Source organism: Felis catus, chromosome A2, assembly GCF_018350175.1.
Source record: "Felis catus isolate Fca126 chromosome A2, F.catus_Fca126_mat1.0, whole genome shotgun sequence".
Classification (NCBI taxonomy): domain Eukaryota; kingdom Metazoa; phylum Chordata; class Mammalia; order Carnivora; family Felidae; genus Felis; species Felis catus.
The window spans coordinates 61836170-61856456 of NC_058369.1; the positions used below are offsets into that span (position 1 = coordinate 61836170).

The 20287-nt window shown below is 58.4% G+C and overlaps 1 protein-coding gene across 1 annotated transcript; it reads right to left on the reverse strand.

Moving 5' to 3' along the window:
• Window positions 1-182: 182 nt before the first annotated feature.
• On the reverse strand, window positions 183-9477 carry NACAD (NAC alpha domain containing). The gene is made up of 8 exons (XM_045052089.1): window positions 9102-9477; window positions 1618-7284; window positions 1362-1489; window positions 1212-1286; window positions 809-955; window positions 587-736; window positions 363-485; window positions 183-275 (listed from the first exon to the last, which is right to left on the reverse strand). The coding sequence occupies exons 1-8, from the start codon at window positions 9166-9168 to the stop codon at window positions 261-263; spliced, it is 6372 nt and encodes a 2123-aa protein (XP_044908024.1). The 5' UTR covers window positions 9169-9477; the 3' UTR covers window positions 183-260.
• Window positions 9478-20287: the final 10810 nt, after the last annotated feature.

Below are 20287 nucleotides of genomic sequence, written 5' to 3' on the forward strand. Positions count from 1 at the left end.
GGGACATGAGCGGGTGGGTACACCAGCCTTTACGAACACAGGGGACAGACCTCTACCCTGTAGGACTTGGGAGGGGAGACCCTCCCCTCTCCTGGGGCTCTGCATGGGTCCAGGAAGTGTCTCCCCTTCACAAATACTATGTGACCGCAGCCTGCCCGGGACTTTGGAGCAAGATCAGAGGCTCTGAGGAGACACCCATTTATTGAGCAGCACAGCTGGGGGTGGGGATGGATCCGTGGCGGGCGGGTGGCGGTCGGCGGCTACATGGTGAGCTCCTGTGGGAAATGCAGAAAGACAGGGCAGGCTGGGGAGGTGCCCGGCAGGACCAGCGACAGGGGTCTGGGAAGGGGCCGGCTGCTCACCATGATGGCGTTGACGATGTCACTCTGGTTGTCCCTCAGGGCCCGCACGGCCCTGGCCCTCGACACGTTGGCCTGCGCCATCACCAGCTCGATGTCCCGGAGCTCCAGCCCTGCCTCGTCCACCTGGGCGGGGTGGGGGGAGGTGAGCAGGCAGGTTCTGGGGCTGCCCCCTCCCCGGGAAGAGCCCCGAGAGCCCCTGGCCCCCCTGTGTCCCTGGGCCTCACCTCCTCCTCCTCTTCCTCCTCCTCCTCCTCCTCACACTCGGGCCTCACTAGCGGCCCCGGCGTGGACTCGGGAACCAGGGCGGAAGGCTCCGTGGGCACTTTGAACTTCTCGGCGGCGGCTCTGTGCACCTGCTGGGACAGGTCCTCGATCTGCAGCAGGGGGCACGGCTGTCAGCCAGGCCCCCGCCCCGAGTCCCCGCCCCCACCCCGGGCCGGCCAGACCTTGGCTTCCCCGAAGACCACGTAGGTGTCCGAGGCCGGGCTCTTGAAGACGTCAGGCTTGGCGATGACAAAGAGGATGTTCTTGGACTTCTGGATGGTGATCCTGGTGACCCCCTGGATTTGCCGCAGGCCCAGCTTGGACATCGCCTGGGGGCACAGTGGGCTCAGACCCAGGCATCGGCTGGGGGGGGGTCCCAGGCTGGGGTGGGGGGGCGGCACGCTGACGGGGGAAGGGGGGCTCTGCCACCGACTCTGGGGGACCCTCTGTGGGCTTTGGGCCCACCCTGCCCCGGGCGTACATGGGGCCCCAGCTGCGCACCGGTGTCCGGGACTGCGTTTACTCGACGGCTCGTCGGCCATTGGCTCTGAGGGGTCCCCTTAAGTGGCCGGCTCCCCCACCCACCTTTCGGGCCTTCTTCTCACTGCGACTCTGCTTGGCTTTGGCGACGGTCTCCTCACTGCCACCACTGGCCGGGGCCTGGGGAGGACAGGGTCTGAGCCCCTGAGTGGGGGGTGCCCTTCCAGGGGTGCGCCCTCCCCCCTGGCCGGGCACCTGAGCCGGGCACTGTGCGCCCTGCGCTCCCGACAGTTCCTGCTCCTCTGGTTCTGCCGACGACTCCCCATGGCTGTCGGAGTGCTGGGCCGATCCCTGGCCGGATCCCGGGGCCCTGGGTGGCGAGTCTGGGGAGGGGGGAGGTGTGAAGAAGGCCTCTGCCTTCTGACTTGGCCCCATGGCCCGCCCACCCACCCACTCTGGTGTCCCGCTCAGGACTGCGCTCCTGCCGTGTCCTCCCCTGCCCCCCACTCACCTTCCTCCAGGCTGTCCTGGTCATCCTGCTGCTCAGCGGCTGGGAGCCCTCGAGGGCCAGGAGGCACTTGGCGGGGGGGCGAGAGCCTCCAGGCCTGGTCTTTGGCATGGGTGTCCCCCACAGGGGCCGTTTTGGGGCTGAGGAGGGGGGAGTGGGGCGGGAGGCCTACACGATGCCCGGCCCCTGGAGGCTTTGTGGTTCCTGAGAAGGCAGCTGCCGCCCGCTGGGCTCCTGCCCGTGGTGGCTGGAGGCCCGGAGAGCCCGAGGGCTCCTTGCCCTCCACTGAGTCTTCCCTGGGGCCCTGGCAAGGGCAGGGAGCAAGGAGTGCCTCTGTGGGGACACGGGGAGCAGAGGGCTCGGGGCCGAGGACCCTGTCCTGGGGCATGCTGGGCGGGCCTCTGGCAGGGCTCTCCAGGGACTGTGCTGGGGATGAGCTGGGGGCTCCTGGTGCCACCTGCGCCCACGTTCCACTTCCCGGGCCCGGCACGGGCTCCCGCTGCAGACAGGGTGCTGGTGCGTGTGGGGTAGGCTCTTTGGGGCAGCCCCTGCCTGGCCTGGGTGCGGACCTCAGTGGGGACTCTGCACGGGAGCCCGGCCCGGCCTCCGAGGTCACAGCAAGGGGAAACCCGAGCCCCTGGTTTGCTCTTTGGCCTACCTCAGGGTGAGCAGCAGGAAGTGCCCTCCTGGCCCCCTGGGGTGTTGGCTCAAGGCCCCCAGCCCGGCAATTCTCACCCCCTAGGGCCTCCTTCGGGGCTGAGCAGGGCCCAGCTGTGTGGCCGGTGCGCACACGGGCCCCGGGATGGGTTCCCTGCTCAGGTGCCAACAGGACCGCCACTGCTTCCTCTCCAGCAGAGACAGGAGTGGGTGGGGCCATGGCCTCCCCGGCAGGCTCAGGGCGTTCTAGGGCCTCTCTGGCAGGTTCTGGAGGTTCTGGGGCTGCTACAATAGGCCAAGGGAGTTCCAGGACCTCCGTGGCAGGCTCAGAATGTTCCAGAGCCTCCGTGGCAGGCTCTGGGTGTTCCAGGGCCTCCGTGGCAGGCTCTGGGTGTTCCGGGGCCTCTGTGGCAGGCTCTGGATGTTCCGGGGCCTCTGTGACAGGCTCAGGGTGTTCCGGGGCCTCCGTGGCAGGCTCAGGGTGTTCCGGGGCCTCCGTGGCAGGCTCTGGGTGTTCCGGGGCCTCCGTGGCAGGCTCTGGGTGTTCCGGGGCCTCCGTGGCAGGCTCAGGGTGTTCCGGGGCCTCCGTGGCAGGCTCAGCGTGTTCCGGGGCCTCCGTGGCAGGCTCAGGGTGTTCTGGGGCCTCCGTGGCAGGCTCAGCGTGTTCCGGGGCCTCCGTGGCAGGCTCAGGGTGTTCCGGGGCCTCCGTGGCAGGCTCAGGGTGTTCCGGGGCCTCTGTGGCAGGCTCTGGGTGTTCCGGGGCCTCGGCAGGCTCAGGGTGTTCTAGGGCCTCCGTGGCAGGCTCTGGGTGTTCCGGGGCCTCCTTGGCAGGCTCTGGGTGTTTCAGGGCCTCCGTGGCAGGCTCAGGGTGTTCCGATGCCTCCATGGCAGGCTCAGCGTGTTCCGGGGCCTCCGTGACAGGCTCTGGGTGTTCTGGGGCCTCCTTGGCAGGCTCAGGGTGTTCCGGGGCCTCCGTGGCAGGCTCAGGGTGTTCCGGGGCCTCCGTAGCAGGCTCTGGGTGTTTCGGGGCCTCCTTGGCAGGCTCAGGGTGTTCCGATGCCTCCGTGGCAGGCTCTGGGTGTTTCAGGGCCTCCTTGGCAGGCTCAGGGTGTTCTGGGGCCTCTGTGGCAGGCTCAGTGTGTTCCGGGTCCTCCGTGGCAGGCTCAGGCTGTTCCGGGTCCTCCGTGCCAGTCTCAGGCTGTTCTGGGGCCTCCGTGCGAGACTCAGGCTGTTCCGGGGCCTCCATGGCAAGCTCAGGCTGTTCCCGGGTCTCAGTTGCAGCCTCAGGGCATTCTGTGGTCTCTGTGGTAAGCTCAGAATGTTCCAGGGCCTTTGTGGTAGGCTCTGGGTATTCTGGGGCCTCCGTGGCAGGCCCAGGATGGTCCGGGGTCTCTGGGATGAACTCAGGGTGTTCTGGGGCCTCTGTGGTAGTCTTAGGGTGCTCCAGAGCCTCCATAGCAGGCTCTGAGTGTTCTGGGGCCTCCCTGGCAGGCTCTGGGTGTTCTGGGGCCTCCCTGGCAGGCTCTGGGTGTTCTGGGGCCTCCGTGGCAGGCTCAGGGTGTTCCAGGGTCTCCGTGGCAGGCTCAGGCTGTTCCTGGGTCTCAGTTGCAGCCTCAGGGCATTCTGTGGTCTCCGTGGCAGGCTTAGAATGTTCTAGGGCCTCTGTGGCAGGCCCAGGATGTTCCGGGGTCTCTGGGATGGACTCAGGGTGTTCTGGGGCCTCTGTGGTAGTCTTGGGGTGCTCCAGGGCCTCCATAGCAGGTTCAGGAAGTTCTAGAGCCTCTGTGGCAGGCTCAGAATGTTCCAGGGCCTCTGTGACAGGCTCAGAGTGTTCTGGGGTCTTGGTGACAGGCCCAGGATGTTCCAGGGCCTCTGTGACAGCCTCAGGGTATTCTGGGGCCTCCATGGCAGGCCCAGGATGTTCCAGGATCTCTGTGACAGGCTCAGAATGTTCCAGGGGATCTGTGACAGGCTCAGAGTGGTCTGGGCTCTCGGTGACAGGCCCAGCATGTTCTGGGGTCTCTGTGACAGGCTCAGGGTGTTCTGGAGCCTCTGTGACAGGCTCAGAGTGTTCTGGGGCTTCTGTTGCAAGCTCGGAGCGTTCTGGGGCCTCTATGACAGGCTCAGAATGTTCCAGAGCCTCTGTGACAGGCTCAGAGTGTTCTGGGGTCTCGGTGATGGGCCCAGGATGTCCCGGAGCCTCTGTGACAGACTCAGGGTGTCCTGGGGTCTCGGTGACAGGCCCAGGATGTTCTGGGGCCTCCGTGACAGACTCAGGGTGTCCTGGGGTCTCAGTGACAGACTCAGGGTGTTCTGGGGTCTCTGTGACAGACCCAGGATGTTCTGGGGCTTCTGTGGCAGGCCCAGGATGTTCTGGGGCCTCTGTGGCAGGCCCAGGATGTTCTGGGGTCTCCATGGTAGGCTCAGGGTGTTCTGGGGCCTCTGGGACAGACTCAGGGTGTCCTGGGGTCTCAGTGACAGACTCAGGGTGTTCTGGGGTCTCCATGACAGATCCAGGATGTTCTGGGGCCTCTGGGACAGGCTCAGGGTGTTCTGGGGTCTCAGTGACAGACTCAGGGTGTTCTGGGGTCTCCATGGCAGACCCAGGATGTTCCTGGGCCTCTGTGGCAGGCTCAGGCTGTTCTGGGGCCTCTGTGACAGCCTCAGGGTGTTCTGGGGTCTCTGTGGCAGAACCAGGCTGTTCTGGGGTCTCTGTGGCAGGCTCAGGGTGTTCTGGGGCCTCTGTTACAGGCTCAGGTTGTCGTGGGGTCTCAGTAACAGACTCAGGGTGTTCTGAGGTCTCCGTGGCAGACCCAGGATGTTCTGGGGCCTCTGTGGCAGGCTCAGAGTGTCCTGGGGCCTCTGTGACAGACTCAGGGTGTCGTGGGGTCTCAGTGACAGACTCAGGGTGTTCTGGGGTCTCCATGACAGACCCAGGATGTTCTGGGGCTTCTGTGGCAAGCCCAGGATGTTCTGGGGTCTCCATGGCAGGCTCAGGGTGTTCTGGGGCCTCTGGGACAGACTCAGGGTGTCCCGGGGTCTCAGTGACAGGCTCAGGGTGTTCTGGGGCCTCTGGGACAGGCTCAGGGTGTTCTGGGGCCTCTGTGGTAGTCTTGGGGTGCTCCAGGGCTTCCGTGGCAACCTTGGGGCATTCTGGGGTCTTTGTGGCAGGCTGTGGGGGTTGTGCAGCCTCTGTGGCAGACTTGGGGGTGCCTGCAGTTCCCCTTGAGGCCCAGAGTGTACCAGTGTCTGCAGCTGGCTCCATGCCTTCCAGCTGGGCTTGGTTCCAGGCCGAAGGCTCCGGGCCTCCAGCGTGTCTTGTGTCCCTCTCCTCAGGTGCCGGCCTCGGTTCCAAGGTTGTTTGTCCTTCCTGCTGGGCTGCGGTGACCACAGGCTTGATCCTTGGGGTGTGTACGTGCAGCTTCTGAAGCCTGGCCGCAGCGGCAGGCCCCTGGCCCAAGGGGAGGCCTGTGTCCTGTGGGGGCCGGGCTGGGGCCACAGAGTCAGGGTCCTGGCCTGCTTCTTGCTTCAGGGTCTGCGGAGAGTCTGGGCTTGGTGTGAGGTCCCCCTCTTCCGGGGCAGTGCAAGGGGCCAGGCCTACGGCAGCGCCGTCCTCCAACTGCAGGGGCTGAAGTGTGTCTGTGGCAACAGGCGCTGGGCCCAGGACGGAGCCCGCCTCCTCCCCCCAGGCCTGCAAGGTCACCCAGGGGCGGCCTGGGGCTTCCTGCAGGGCAGGAGCAGGGACCGCCCCTGTCTCCTGGGCACCCGGTTCGTGGCCCTCCATGGCCCGGCCGGCCTCTCCCTCAGAGATCCCAGGAGCGGGCGGCCCCCCAGGGCCGTCCTGGAGCAGGGCGGCGGGCTGCGCATGGGGCTCCCCGCTGTACAGCCTCTCGTCGTCTGCCCCCGCGTAGGAGGCAGAGTCGGGGTCGGATGAGGCCGCTGAGGTGTCGTCCCGGAAGGCGAAGGCCTCGTCCATGCCCTCGGTGATGGAGAGGTCGGACAGTGACTGCAGGGAGGAGGCGAACGTGCTGTCATCCTCGCCCTCCCCGGCTGGGTCCCCTGCAGAGTCCCGGCCGTCCTCCTCCTCCTCCTCCTCTTCTTCCTCCTCTTCCTCCTCCTCAGGGGCCCTCGGTGTCACCTCCACGGCCTCCACCTGGAAGAGGAGGCTGCCCCGGAAAGGCAGGAGGGAGGCGGGGATCATTGGGTCGTTGGCCAGGAAGTCCAGCTCGAAGAAGTGGCCATCCTGGCCCCAGGAAGAGCTGCTGTCTGCCGAGATGCTGGACTCCGGGGACGGGGGCCCTGGGGGCCCGGCAGGGGACGGCTCCTGCTCGTCTGCCACAGACCCCGGCGGGGAGAAGCCCCAGCCTGAGGGGACGTCCAGCCCTTCGGCCGGGACCAGCAGGCTCAGGGAACAGGACGGGGACGAGGCCCAGCTGTCGCCGTCCGCTGTGATGTAAGAGCCCGAGGGCGAGGCTGGCGGCGAGTCCCCCAGCTCAGCCTGGGTGTCCCGGGCGTCCCTGCGGGGCCCCGCGCCGAGGAGCAGGGCACAGGTGGTCTCGGTGGGGGTGGAGGGAGGCGTGAAGTAGGAGTCGGGGTCTGGGGCAGGGCAAGGCACAGGAGGGTCACCCTGAGAACACAACTCGGAGGGTGGGTTCAGGCTGGGATGCCCACCTTCCCGGTCCCTGAGCTCTGGCAGGGCTGCCCTGGGTGGCGGGGGCACCCGGTGGGTCTCCTCGCCCATCACGATCCGGGGCTCCAGGGTGGCTGGAGGGGGACCCCCGGCGGGCCGGGCTTCGGGTGGCCCAGGGCTGGGGCTGCCTTCTGCGGGGACCGCCCAGGCCGAGGGGGTGCCGCGCGGCCCCGCATCCCAGCTGGCTCCCTCCGGCGGGGGCCGGGCACCCGGCTTGCTGGGTAGGAACTCGAGGGCCAGGCCGCCAGGACCCGGGCTCAGGGCACAGTGCTCCAGCCGGTCCCCTCTAGGGGTGGAGGCCGAGGCCACATCACAGGATGACTCTGTGGGAAGAGAAGGGCGTGAGGAGGGTACAGGGTGTGGAGTGCAGGGCAGGGGGGAGAGTGACCTGGGGCCGCACCATCTGGCGTGGGGCGTGGGGCGCAGCGCAGCAGCGACGGGGGGATGGGGAGTGGCAGGAGGTCAGCCGAACACACTAATGGGCTTCTCTCTGAGGCTCCGCAGGGGTGAGGCTGGTACCCGTCTCCTTGGGTGCTGGCTGGCTGGCCCCCTGCCCTCAGTCTGTGACCTCTCGTGACTTCTAGGGAGAGGCCTCCGCATTCAACTGCCCTGGGACAATGAAGGCCTCACAGCTCCTGTGACGCGGGGGCCCGGGCCCTCTTCCTCATCCCTCTCCTCGCTGCCCCGTGGGCACCTGAGACCAGCCTGCCTGCTTGTAGCTGGCCCCGCCCCGTACCTGCTCCCAGAGCTGACAGGACAGGCCCTGGGCTGGAGCACACGGTGGAGGCAGCGCCGCAGTGGGGACAGGCCCTGGGGGGTCACGGGGGGCTGGAAGGGCTCCCCCCCTGCCCAGGAACACACGAGTGGGTCCCCTGGCGGTGTTAGGGAGGCTGCCTCTGGGGGTCCTGCTCTATGACACTCACCTGCGATCACCCCCCAAGTACCTCTGTGCCCTGGCTTTCTGTCTGCAAAGTAGAGTATCTGCCAGGACTAGAGAGGAAACTTTAACGAAGGGGCAGCCCCCTCCCGGGCCTACCCGTGGGCCTGCAGCCGTGGCTGAGCCCGGGGCCCTTGGGCCACACCACTGGGATTCTCAGGGGTGGGGGGGGACCCTGAGAAGCGGGTCCATGAGCTGGCTGCAGTGTGACAGACACCCAGGGCCTGGAGGTGGGTGTGGTGGGTGGGGTCGGGTGGAGTTGGGGCTCTTGGCACCGAGCCAGTGTGGTGCCCTTACCAACCCGCACTGGGGCAGGGAGAGGGCAGAGCTGGGCCAAGGGGGGAGGGGAAGGGAAGCCAAAGGTCAAAGGTTTTTGTAACCATCAAGGTCATCAAGCGGACTGAGCAGAGCCAGCCTGAGACCCTGGGTCTGGGGAGTCCTAGCCTCCATCCACTTTACGGGACCCCAGAAGGAGACCGGGCCCCTGGGCCCAGGACTGGTCACATTGCTGGGTGACTTCTATCCACAGCAAGGTGCCCATGGTCCTCCAGGACCCACACATGGCTGACCTCCGGCTGGTCACCCTGGCTGGTCCTCCCAGACCCAGGCAGACCCCCTCAGCCTCCACCAGCAGTGCTGGCCCGGCCTCTCCGAGGATGTGGGCCTGCGCCCCGGCCCTAGTTCCCCAGACTCTGCTCCCCCAGGGCACCCCGGCTCACAGCGGCCCCTCTGCCTTCCCCAGGCTCCAGCTCCAGTCCTGCTCCGCAGACCCAGGCCCGACCAGTCACCGGTGCTGGGGCGGCCTTCAGGCATCTGAGGGTTCAGCTGAGACCTGAGCTGCCCAGGACTGCCTGACCCTGGGCTCCTCGAAGACAATGGGGCGGCGGCCCAGAGGGCGGGCGGTGGGCCCGCGAGCCCCAGAGCTGGGGGATGGTCCCCACGAGGCCCCTCGAGTCTCTTCTGGCTCCTGGAGGACACCCGGGTTCCCCCCCGCCCTTCCCCGCAGTCCTGAGTTGGGACTTGCGGGGCATTGGGTGGCGGCGGCGGGGGGGGGGGGGGGTGTCAGGATTCAGGTGCTCGAAAGGGCAGGACGCCAAAAGGACCCGGGAGGGGACGGGGAGGGGGCTGGCTAGAGAAGGGCGGAGAGGGACAGGCAGGGAGAGGCGGAGGGCGGCCGAGACGCACGCAGGAGCGAGACCTCACCTGTGCGGGGCCCGGGCCCGCCCGCCTCCGGCAGCAGCAACTCGGCGCGGGCAGCTTCCCCGGGCATGGCCTGACCGCGCGCCCTTCCCTCCGTGCCCGGTCTGTCCGTGTGTCCGTCAGGCCGAGCCTGCGCGGCCACCGCCCCTCGGCCGGGGGGGGGGTGGGGGTCAGCGGATGATGTCAGAGGCGCCCCGCCCGCTGGCGCCCCGAGTGAGCGTGCGCGTGCGCTCCGAGCACTGCGGAGGGCCGTGCTGTGGGGAGGCGCCGGGTGGGGGTGCAGCCTCCCTCCCTTCCCCGACCCAGGCTGCGCCCTCCTTCCGCACCGCGCGGCCCCGCCTTTCCCGCAGCATCTCCGTCTTTAACGGGAGGAGCCCGACCCCATGGAGCATCACCCCTAAGCCGGGAACTGACAGGGGCGGGGGCGGGGGCGGGGACGGTAGCCAGAACTCGGGCTGCGGGGGCCTGGGCGCTCTGGGGGAGGCGGCGGCGCAGTCCTGGAGCCCGGCCTCCTGCGCCCCCCACCCCTTGCCTCCATCCCAGAGGTGAGCTGGAGCCGCAGCTCCACGCTGATTGGCTGGTCCTCGCCGTCGGTCTCCGTGGCAACCGCCTCCCGGCTCCATGGAAACCGGAGGGCAGGGAAACCGGTGGGAGCGCCGCGGGGCGGGCGGCCCCGGGGGAGGGGGAGCCGCGGCCAACCCCAGTTCCCGCCCCGGTCTCCGTGCCCCCCGCCGCTGGGCTCTCGGGCGGAGGAAGAGGAGACACGCCTTCCTCGCCCCGGAGGCCGCCCGGGGCCACACCCCAGGGGCGACAGCGCTCTCGAGCCTCCCTGATCTGTGCCCTCACTCCCACCCAGGCCCTCCCGCGCTCGCACCCGCCCAGTGCCAGGCTCCGGCCCGGGGACACAAATGACCATTGTCACCACCCCTGAGCTGGGTGCAGGCAGGGAATCAGAGCGGCAGTTGTCGCGGGTGGGGGTGGGGGGAGTGTCCCCCACCTTGTCTGCTGCTGGCGCGACCCCAGACGCAGCGTGGGGCTGGCTCTCTGCGTCCTGCACCCTGTCACCTGCTGGCAATGCCGGCGACCCGTCCCCTCGTCCCCCTCCCTCTCCCCCCCCATGGGCTCCCCTTCTCTTCCTCTCCTCCCCCACACCCTTCATCCACACTTCCCAGGCTTTCCTAAGTTGCCTCCTTCTAGGGCCCTTCACCCTTTGCCTTGGCAGACCCCCTCCTAGCTCCCACTGCCCTGCAGACCCCCTACCATCTGGACAACACAGATTTTCCAGAAACCCAAAGTCCTTCAGCAGTCCCGAGGGGCTTCCAGTCTGGACATAGGCTGGTCTCTCCATTCCTCCTGACTAATCTAACAAGAAATGCAGGAAATAAGAGACAACCAAAACAGGGGCGCCTGGGCAGCACGGTCACTTAAGTGACCAACTCTTGATCTCCACTCAGGTCATGATCTCAAGCCCCACGTCGGGCTCTGCACTGATAGTGCAGAGCCTGCTTGAGATTCTCCTTCTCTCTCAAAATAAAGAACATTAAAAAAAGAGGGAGGGGTCACCTGGGTGGCTCAGTCGGTTGAGTGTCCAGCTTTGGCTCAGGTCACGATCTCACGGTCCATGAGTTCTAGCCCTGTGTCGGGCTCTGTGCTGACAGCTCGGAGCCTGGAACCTGCTTCGGATTCTGTGTCTCCCTCTCTGCCCCTCCCCTGCCCGTGCCCTGTCTCTCTCTCAAAAATAGATAAGGAAAAAATAAAATAAAAACTAAGGAAAAAGAGTATTCAAAGAAATGATAGCTGAAGCTTGTAGGCAAAGAATAGAAACATATCTTCAAGCAGCTGAGCAAATCTCAAACCCTAAGGCAACCCACATCAGGACGCCTGATCTGTGATGTCTAGCGCTGAAGACAAAATCAGGAAAGCGGCTGAGAGACCCAAGGGAGCACCGAAGAGAGCCCCCGTGCACTTCTCCCCTCAAGCCAGCCCCTGTCATGCAGCATTTCTGCCTTTCCCAGGCCCCGCCCCTCCTCCCTCCAGGTGCTCACTTGTCCTGTCCTTCCTTTGTCAACAGGCATGCTTTTCCAGGCAGGTGGGGTGTGTACCTGTGGCCAAAGCGCCTTCCTTCTCCAGCGACACTTTCTTTCAACGCTTGAGAACCTTCTTGCCTCCGGGGTGGCCCAGTCGGTTAGGCGTCCGTCCAAGACTTCGTTTTGACCCGGTTTCGGCTCAGGTCATGATCTCACCGCGTTAGTGAGACTGAGCCCTGAGTGGGGCTCTGTACCGAGTACTGAGTGTGGAGCCTGCTTGAGATTCTCTTCTCTCCCTCTCCCTCTGCCCTTCCCCTCCTCGTGCTCTTTCTCAAATAAATAAATATAAATTCACAAATCAGGAGGCAAAGATTTGCAGAGTGGATAGAAAAGCAAGACTGGGGGTGCCTGGGGCTCAGCTGGTTAAGCGGCCAACTCTCGATTTCGGCTCGGGTCATGATCTCAGGGTTGGTGAGACTGAGCCCTATGTGGGCTCTGTGCTGACAGCGTGGAGCCTGCTGGGGACTGTGTCTACTTCTTTCTGCCCCTCCCCCACTTGTGTGTGCGTTTGTGCGCACGCACGCTCTCTCTCAAGTTAAATAATCATTAAAAAAAAGCCAGACAACTACATGCTGTTTATAATAAACTCACTTCAAGTCCAGTGACAGCTGTGCTGGAAGAAAATAACAGAAAATGACATGAATAATAACCAAACACACACAGCACACAACCACAAGAAGGGGTGGCTAGGTCAATATGTGAGAAAGTGCACTTTGGGGTAAAGGGGTAGGCGGCAACAGACTGACCCACGTTATGGGTAATGGAGCCACACACGCCGGCTCTCGGAACCTCGGAACACATGAGGCCGAGGCTGACCGAGCTGAGAGGAGGGGGTGGGTCTGCAGGAACGGTGGAGGACTGGACTTGACCATCAGGACCTCTAGACAGAAAAGCAGCCGGATGTAAGGGAGTCACGTCACCCGCCCGCAGCGGTCTGCAGGGTGGTACCCCCAGCAGTGCAGAGTGACCCTATGTTCAACGTGGGAAACGTTCCCCAAGACAGATCAAACCCCAGACCGCAAGGCAAACGTCAACATGTCTAAAATACCTGAAATCACAGGGTTTGTACTCAGACTGCAATGGACTCCCACAAAGTCAATCAGCAAGAGGAAAATCTCCAAACACTGGGAAGAAAACCACACTCTTATAAAATGATCCTGCTCAAACTGCAAGTGCTCCAGGGCATTTTTATTATTTATTTATTTATTTATTTTTTAAGTTTCTACTTTTTTTTTTATATGAAATTTATTGACAAATTGGTTTCCATACAACACCCAGTGCTCATCCCAAAAGGTGCCCTCCTCAATACCCATCACCCACCCTCTCCTCCCTCCCACCCCCCCATCAACCCTCAGTTTGTTCTCAGTTTTTAAGAGTCTCTTATGCTTTGGTTCTCTCCCACTCTAACCTGTTTTTTTTTTTCCCTTCCCCTCCCCCATGGGTTCCTGTTGATTTCTCAGGGTCCACATAAGAGTGAAACCATATGGTATCTGTCTTTCTCTGTATGGCTTATTTCACTTAGCATCACACTCTCCAGTTCCATCCACGTTGCTACAAAAGGCCATATTTCATTTTTTCTCATTGCCACATAGTACTCCATTGTGTATATAAACCACAATTTCTTTATCCATTCATCAGTTGATGGACATTTAGGCTCTTTCCATAATTTGGCTATTGTTGAGAGTGCTGCTATGAACATTGGGGTACAAGTGGCCCTATGCATCAGTACTCCTGTATCCCTTGGATAAATTCCTAGCAGTGCTATTGCTGGGTCATAGGGTAGGTCTATTTTTAATTTTCTGAGGAACCTCCACACTGCTTTCCAGAGCGGCTGCACCAATTTGCATTCCCACCAACAGTGCAAGAGGGTTCTCCAGGGCATTTTTTAAAACACAGAATTGGTTAAGCATCTGACTTCGGCTCAGGTCATGATCTCGTGGTTCGTGGGTTCGAGCCCAGAGTCAGGCTCTGTGCTGACAGCTTAGAGCCTGGAGTCTGCTTCAGATTCTGCGTGCATGTGTCTGTCTCAAAAATAAATAAACGTCAAAAAAATTAAAAAAACACAGAACTCAACAGGATAAAAATAAAAACACGGAACATCAAAGTGTGTGGTCTGCGAGTGCCAAGAGTCATCAAGGCCTCAAAGTCATCGTAGGTCCTACCTTTTGAAACTTGGGAAGAAAGAGCAAAATAAAACCAAAACAAGCAGATAGAAGGAAATAATAAAGTCAGGAGCAGAAATCAGTGAAATGGAAAACAGGAAAAGAGAGGGCATCAATGACACCAAGAAAAGGTTCTTTGAAGAATTGGTAAGATAGATAAACCTCTAACGAGGCTGCCAACATTAAAAGAGCAGACACAGATGACCAGGGCCAGGAGCACACCGGGGGCTGGATGGTTAGTTCCATGTCAGCCCGAGGGGGCCGCAGGAAGCCCGGGTGGCAGGTGAGATATTCTTCTGGGAGCGCCAGAGTGACGCATGAAATCCCGAAGGCATGAGAAACATTAAAATCCACCAAATTCGAGCAAGCAAGATGAAATGGATAAGTAACCATGAAAGAAATTACTTTTTTTTTTTTAATTTTTTTTTCCCAACGTTTTTATTTATTTTTGGGACAGAGAGAGACAGAGCATGAACGGGGGAGGGGCAGAGAGAGAGGGAGACACAGAATCGGAAACAGGCTCCAGGCTCTGAGCCATCAGCCCAGAGCCTGACGCGGGGCCCGAACTCACGGACCGCGAGATCGTGACCTGGCTGAAGTCGGACGCTTAATCGACTGCGCCACCCAGGCGTCCCGAAAGAAATTACTTTTTAATTTAAAAGTTCACCCAGGTGGGAGGGAGGAGAGGGTGGGTGATGGGTATTGAGGAGGGCACCTTTTGGGATGAGCACTGGGTGTTGTATGGAAACCAATTTGTCAAATAAATTTCATATATAAAAAAAAATAAAAAATAAAAGGGCACCACACTAAAAAAAAAAATAATAAAAGTTCACCCAAAGAAACTTTCAGGCCCAGATGATTTCACTGGGGAATTCTACCAAGTATTAAAAAATTTTTTTTTAATGTTTATTTTTGAGAGAGAGAGGGGGGCAGAATGTGAGCAGGGGAGGGGCAGAAAGAGAGGGAGACACAGAATCTGAAGCAGGCTCCAGGATCTGAGCTGTCAGCATAGAGACCAACATGGGACTTGAACTCACAGACCGTGAGATCGTGACCTGAGATGAAGTCAGATGCTTACCCGACTGAGCCCCCCAGGCACCCCTAAAGTAGAATTAACATCAACTTAAAGCAATCTCTGCCCAGGACGCCTCGGGGGTGGCTCAGTCGGTTAAGCATCTGACTCTTCATTTGGCACAGGTCATGATCTCATGGTTTGTGGGTTGGAGCCCCACATCAGGCTCTGTGCTGATGGTGCAGCGCTTGCCTGGGATTCTCTCTCTTCCTCTCTCTCTGCCCCATCCCCTGCTCTCTCTCTTTCTCTCTCTCTCAAAAAATAAACTAAAAATTAAAAAAAATAATAAAGCAATTTCTGCCAGAAAACAGAAGAGGAGGAAATGCCTCTTAACTCGTTTCCTGAGACAAATTTATTTTATTATTATTTTTATTTGTGAGAGAGAAAGAATGAGCTGGGGACAAGGGCAAAGAGGGAGAGAGGCGGGGGGGAAAGGCGGAGAATATTAAGCTCGATCGACGTGGGGCTCGATCACAACCCTGGGGTCATGACCTGAGCCCAAATCAAGAGTCAGACACTTAAAGACTGAGCCACCCAGGTGTACCACGAGACAGAGTTAAATACTGTTACCAAAGCAAGGCAAGGACAGCACCAAATACAAACAAAAAACTACAGCCCAATCTCTCCCATGAACTTAGGCACAAAAATTCTCAATCAAATATTGGCAAATCCAATCCAACAATGTACAGAACAATCACACACCTCTGACCAGGTGTGCACGGGCGGCTCAGCACGTGAGAATCATTCAGCAGAACCCGTCAAGCCCGCAAGCTGGAGAAGAGAAATTATGCGATTGTGTCAATTGCATAATCCGACAGCCGTTCCGATTGTAAAAGATTTATCAGCAAGTTAAAATTACCTCCATAAAAATCATACGCAAAAATCTTAAGCCGATGCCGGGCCGGGAGCCGGAAGACTGAACGCTAAGGCCGGGCCAGGACAAGGGCCTCCGCTGCTGTGCCCGTTTTCAACACGAGGCCGCAGATCCTAACCCCGCAACGGGGCAAAAGAAGAAGGCAAAGCAGACAGACTTCCAGAACGGAAGCACGAGGGGCTCCACCGGCCAACCTCCCCGTGACACCGGTGGAGATCTTATGGCCAACAGTTAAAGCTCCCAGAAAGGGTCTGATGCGCAAATGAAATAGCTGTTCAAGACACTGAGTGCCAAGTCCTCAGTGGGGCGCGAGTGGAGTGGAACCGAGGGGCGCGAGCTCCTGCTCTCCAAGGCAGAGAATGCACCTGACCTGGCCGAGGAGCACAGGGCCCCCCGTCCCCCAGCACTTCCTGGCCAGAGGCGCCACCTGCTGCAGGGGTGGGGGCAGGAGTCCTAGGCCAGTGTGACCGAGGTGGCCCCTCCTCCCTTTAGCCTCCGCGTGTGGGAGGGAGACCCTCCCTTGGGCCCGGCAGCCCCTCGAGGCCGTGGTTCCACACCAGAAGAGGCTGCCGTCCCCCGTCCGCTGAAGGCTCAGCTCCCACACTGAGGGCGTCTCTCCCAAGCCTGCCTGTCCCGGCTGAGATTTGGCCGGGCTGTGAAGTGGGTGGCTCCCAGTTTCTTCCCACAGGATCTGGCTTCACTTGCAACTGAGCAGGGGGTAGTGTGAAGCTGAGCGCCCCCTCAGGATTGTGGAGGTTGTGGTCAAAGGCCTTTGGGAGAAGACACACTGAGCCAGTGAAGACGCAGCCTAGACAGCGGGCCGGGGTGACTGGGGGCGCAGCCACGCACCTCACCGAGAAAAAGCCCCAGGGCCCTGCAGGGGAAGAGGAGCGGGCTTCCCCCAAATCATCTAACCCATCACCAAGCAAACGGGCAAGTAACGACAGTAACAAGCCCCAGAGGAGAGGGGGTGTTGGGCCAGAACCCAGAGTTGTTACAATATTTTATTTAAAATGCCCAGTTGCCAGGGCGCCTGGGTGGCTCAGTCAGTTGAGTGTCTGACTTTGGCTTGGGTCATGATCTCACGGCTTGTGGGTTCCAGCCCCGCGTCGGGCTCTGTGCTGACGGCTCAGAGCCTGGAGCCTGCTTCAGAGTCTGTGTCTCCCTCTCTCTGCTCCTCCCCCACTCACGCTCTGTGTCTCTCACTCTCAAAAATAAACATTAAAAAAAATAAAAAAAATTTTTTTTAACGTTTATTTTTGAGACAGAGAGAGACAGAGCATGAACAGGGGAGGGGCAGAGAGAGAGGGAGACACAGAATCGGAAGCAGGCTCCAGGCTCTGAGCCATCAGCCCAGAGCCCGACGCGGGGCTCGAATTCCCGGACCGTGAGATCGTGACCTGAGCTGAAGTCGGACGCTTAACCGACTGAGCCACCCAGGCGCCCCTAAAAAATTTTTTTTTAAATGCCCAGTTGCCAACAAAACATTACCAGGCACAGATAGGAAGTATGACCCATGTACTGGCGAGAAAGCAGGCAACACAAACTGCCTACAAGAGCGACCGGATGCCGTATGTCACAGAGAAAGATGTGAAGGTGGTTGTTGTAAGTTATGCTCACTGCTAAAGGAGAGCATAGTTAAAGCAAAGGAAGGTACGATGATGAGGTAGCAGCAAGTAGAGAATATCCACAAGGGACAGAAATGACGAGATTCACTTTAGGGGCTGAGCAGAAGATCTGAACTGGGAGGAGAACTAGTGAACTTGAAGACAGATCACAGGAGATTACGCGAGCTGGAGAAGAGAACAGAAAAACGCACAGAGCCTCCAAGAGGTGTGGAACACATTAACCGCACCAGCACATGCAGACCGCACACGGACCGGGGTACCAGGAGGAGGACAGCATCCAAAGAAGGCACAGCTGCAGACTTCCCAAGCTGAAAACAAAACCCTCCCACACACTGAGGGGGCTCGATGGACCCCAGGCAGGGTGGATGTGGACAGACCCACAAACACACGTATCATATAAAAGTGTGTAAAGTCAAAGACAAAATCTTTTTAAAAGCAGCAAAAATCATTAGGAATGATAACATTGGTTCAGCAAGGCTGGAGGATTCAAGATCAGGATATAAAAATCTGTGCTGACAGCATGGAGCCCACTTGGGATTCTTTCTCTGTCTCTCCCCACTTGTGCTCCCCCTCCTAGCAAATAACAACAACAACAACAACAACAAAAAATCACCTGTTGACCTCAAACAACCAAAGCAATCTTGAAAAAGAACAGAACTGGAGGCATCACACTCCCAGATTTCAAACTATACTGCCAAGCAAATAAGTAATCAAAACAGTCGGTACTGGCAGGATGCACAGATTAACAGAATTGAATAGAGAGCCCAGAAATAAATCCACATTTATAGGGTCAATGAACCTATTTTTTTAAGATTTTATTTTATTTATTTGCTTTGAGAGAGCAGGAGAGCTCATGCAAGTGGGGGAGGAGCAGAGAGAGGGAGAGAGAATCCCAAGCAGGCTGTGCATTATGGAGCCCGACATGGGGCTCGAACTCACAAACTGTGAGATCAGGACCTGAGCTGAAACCAAGAGTCGGATGCCTGACCTACTGAGCCGCCCAGGTGCCCCGATGAATCCATGACGAAGAAGGCAAATATATGCAATGGGAAAAAGTCCATCTCTTCAGCAAGTGGTGCTGGGAGAACTGGACAGCTGCAGGCAGAGGGAGGGAACCTGGACCCTTCTTAAACCACGCACAAACGTGAACTCCAAATGGACCAAAGACCTCAGTGTGAGACCTGAAACCTTAAGAATCCTAGAGAAGCACATGGGCAGTAAGTTCTCTGACTCTGGTCTCGGCAATGGCTTTGTGGACCAGTCTCTTCAGGCAAGGGCGAGAGAAGGTGGGGTTGCTTCAAGCTGGAAACAGAGAACTACTGAGTGGGAGAAGGCATTTGCCAATCATACAACAGATAAAGGGTTAACATCCAACTATATAAAGGACTTACACACCTTAATATAAACGACAAGTAACCCTATTAAAAAATGGGCTGATGGGGCACCTGGGTGGGCTCAGTCAGTTGAGCGTCTGACTTTGGCTCAGGTCATGATCTCACGGTTCATGAGTTCGAGCCCCGCGTCGGGCTCTGTGTGGACAGCTCAGAGCCTGGAGCCTGCTTCGGATTCTGTGCCTCCCTCTCTCTCTGTCCCTCCCCTGCTTGTGCTCTCTCAAAAATAGATTTAAAAAAATTAAACAAATAAAAGGGCTGAGGACTCGAGTAGACATTTCTCCAAACACCTGGAGATGGCCAACAGATGCGTGAACGGTGCCACACCGTCGTCATCCAGGAAACGCAAGTCAGAGCCCTGGTAAGACACGACTCTCACCTGTCAGGATGGCTAGTATCAAAAAGAAAAAAATGACCAGTGTTGGTGAAGATGTGGAGAAAAGGGGCCCCTCACGCACTGTTGGTGGGAATGTAAGTTGGTGCCACTGCTGGAAAATGGTATGCAGGTTCCCCCCAAAATTATAAAATAAATTACAAATAAATCTAAAAAAAACACACCAAATGGAAGCACATTTGTAGATAAAGCAACTGTTGGTTACCACAGGAGGGAGGGGTTGGAGTGGTAAACAGATAAAGCAGATTAAGAGGGTGCAAACATTCCAGTCACAAAACAAATAGGTCACATATGTTAACACAGAGCATGAAGAATACTGTCAATGATATTTCAATAACTTTGGTGACAGATGGTAACTGGACTTATGGGGATCATTTCACATGTAAAAATACTGTATGTGAATTCATCGTGTGTGAGTTATACTTCCATTAGGAAAAGTTAATTATGGGGTGCCTGAATGGCTGTCAGTTGAGCATCTGACTTTGATTTCAGCTCAGTCATGATCCCAGGGTTGTGGGATCGGACTCTGAGCCGAGTGTGGAGTCTGCTTGAGATTCTCCTGTCTCTTTCTCCCACCCTGCCCCTCTCCCTTGCTGTCATGCTCTCTCTTAAAAAAGAGAGAGAGATGGGGTGCCTGGGTGGCTCGGTCGGTTGGGCGTCTGACTTCCGCTCAGGTCATGATCTCATGGTTTGTGAGTTCAAGCCCCGCATCGGGCTCTGTGCTGACAGCTCAGAGCCTGGAGCCTGTTTGGATTCTGTGTCTCCCTCTCTCTCTGCCCCTCCCCCACTCATGCTCTGTCTCTCAAAACTGAATAAATGTTAAAAAAATTAAAAAAAAGAGAGAAAATCAATTGTATTTCTATAAACTTGCAATAAACAATCCAAAATTAAAGAAAATCCCATTCATAATGGCACCAAAAAGAATAAAGTACTTAGGAATCAGTTTAGCCAAAGAAACTCAAAACTTATACTCTGAAAATTACAAAACTGTCAAAATTAAGGAATACCTAAATAAACATCCCACGTTCACGGATCAGAAGGCATCACGTTAAGATAACACTCCCCAAACTGATCTAAGGCTTCCTTGCAATTCTCACCATAATCTGAACTACTTCTTTGTAAGAATTGATAGGCTCTGCTTTTTTTTTTTTAATTTATTTAGACAGAGAACGAGCACACGCACAAGCGGGGGGAGGCCGAGAATCCCAAGCAGGCTCAGCACTATGATGGGCGCAGAGCCCAAAGCAGGGCTTGAACTCGTGAACTGTGGGACCTTGACCTGAATCGAAACCAAGAAATGGACACTTAACCAACGGAGCCACCCAGGTGCCCCAACAGGCTACTTCTAAAATCTATATGGAATTGCAAGGGCCCCAGAATAGCCAAAACCATTTACCTGGAAAATAGAGAATAAAGCAGGACTCACACTTTTTAAAAATCCAGTGTAGTTAGCATAGTGTTGTATTAGTTTTGGGGGTACAGTATAGTCATTCAACACTTCCGCAGATCATTCAGTGCTCAAGTGTATGGGTGGCTGCGTGGCTCAGTTGGTTTCAGGTCATGATCTCGCAGTTCAAGCCC

Excerpts from the sequence above, each read along its gene's own strand:
- NACAD (XM_045052089.1), bottom strand. The coding sequence starts at position 9,168 with ATGCCCGGGGAAGCTGCCCGCGCCGAGTTGCTGCTGCCGGAGGCGGGC. Across the intron at positions 7,285-9,101 it reads CGGGCCCGGGCCCCGCACAG|AGTCATCCTGTGATGTGGCC; the intron begins GTGAGGTCTCGC and ends CTCTTCCCACAG. Across the intron at positions 1,490-1,617 it reads CCAGGACAGCCTGGAGGAAG|ACTCGCCACCCAGGGCCCCG; the intron begins GTGAGTGGGGGG and ends CCCCCTCCCCAG.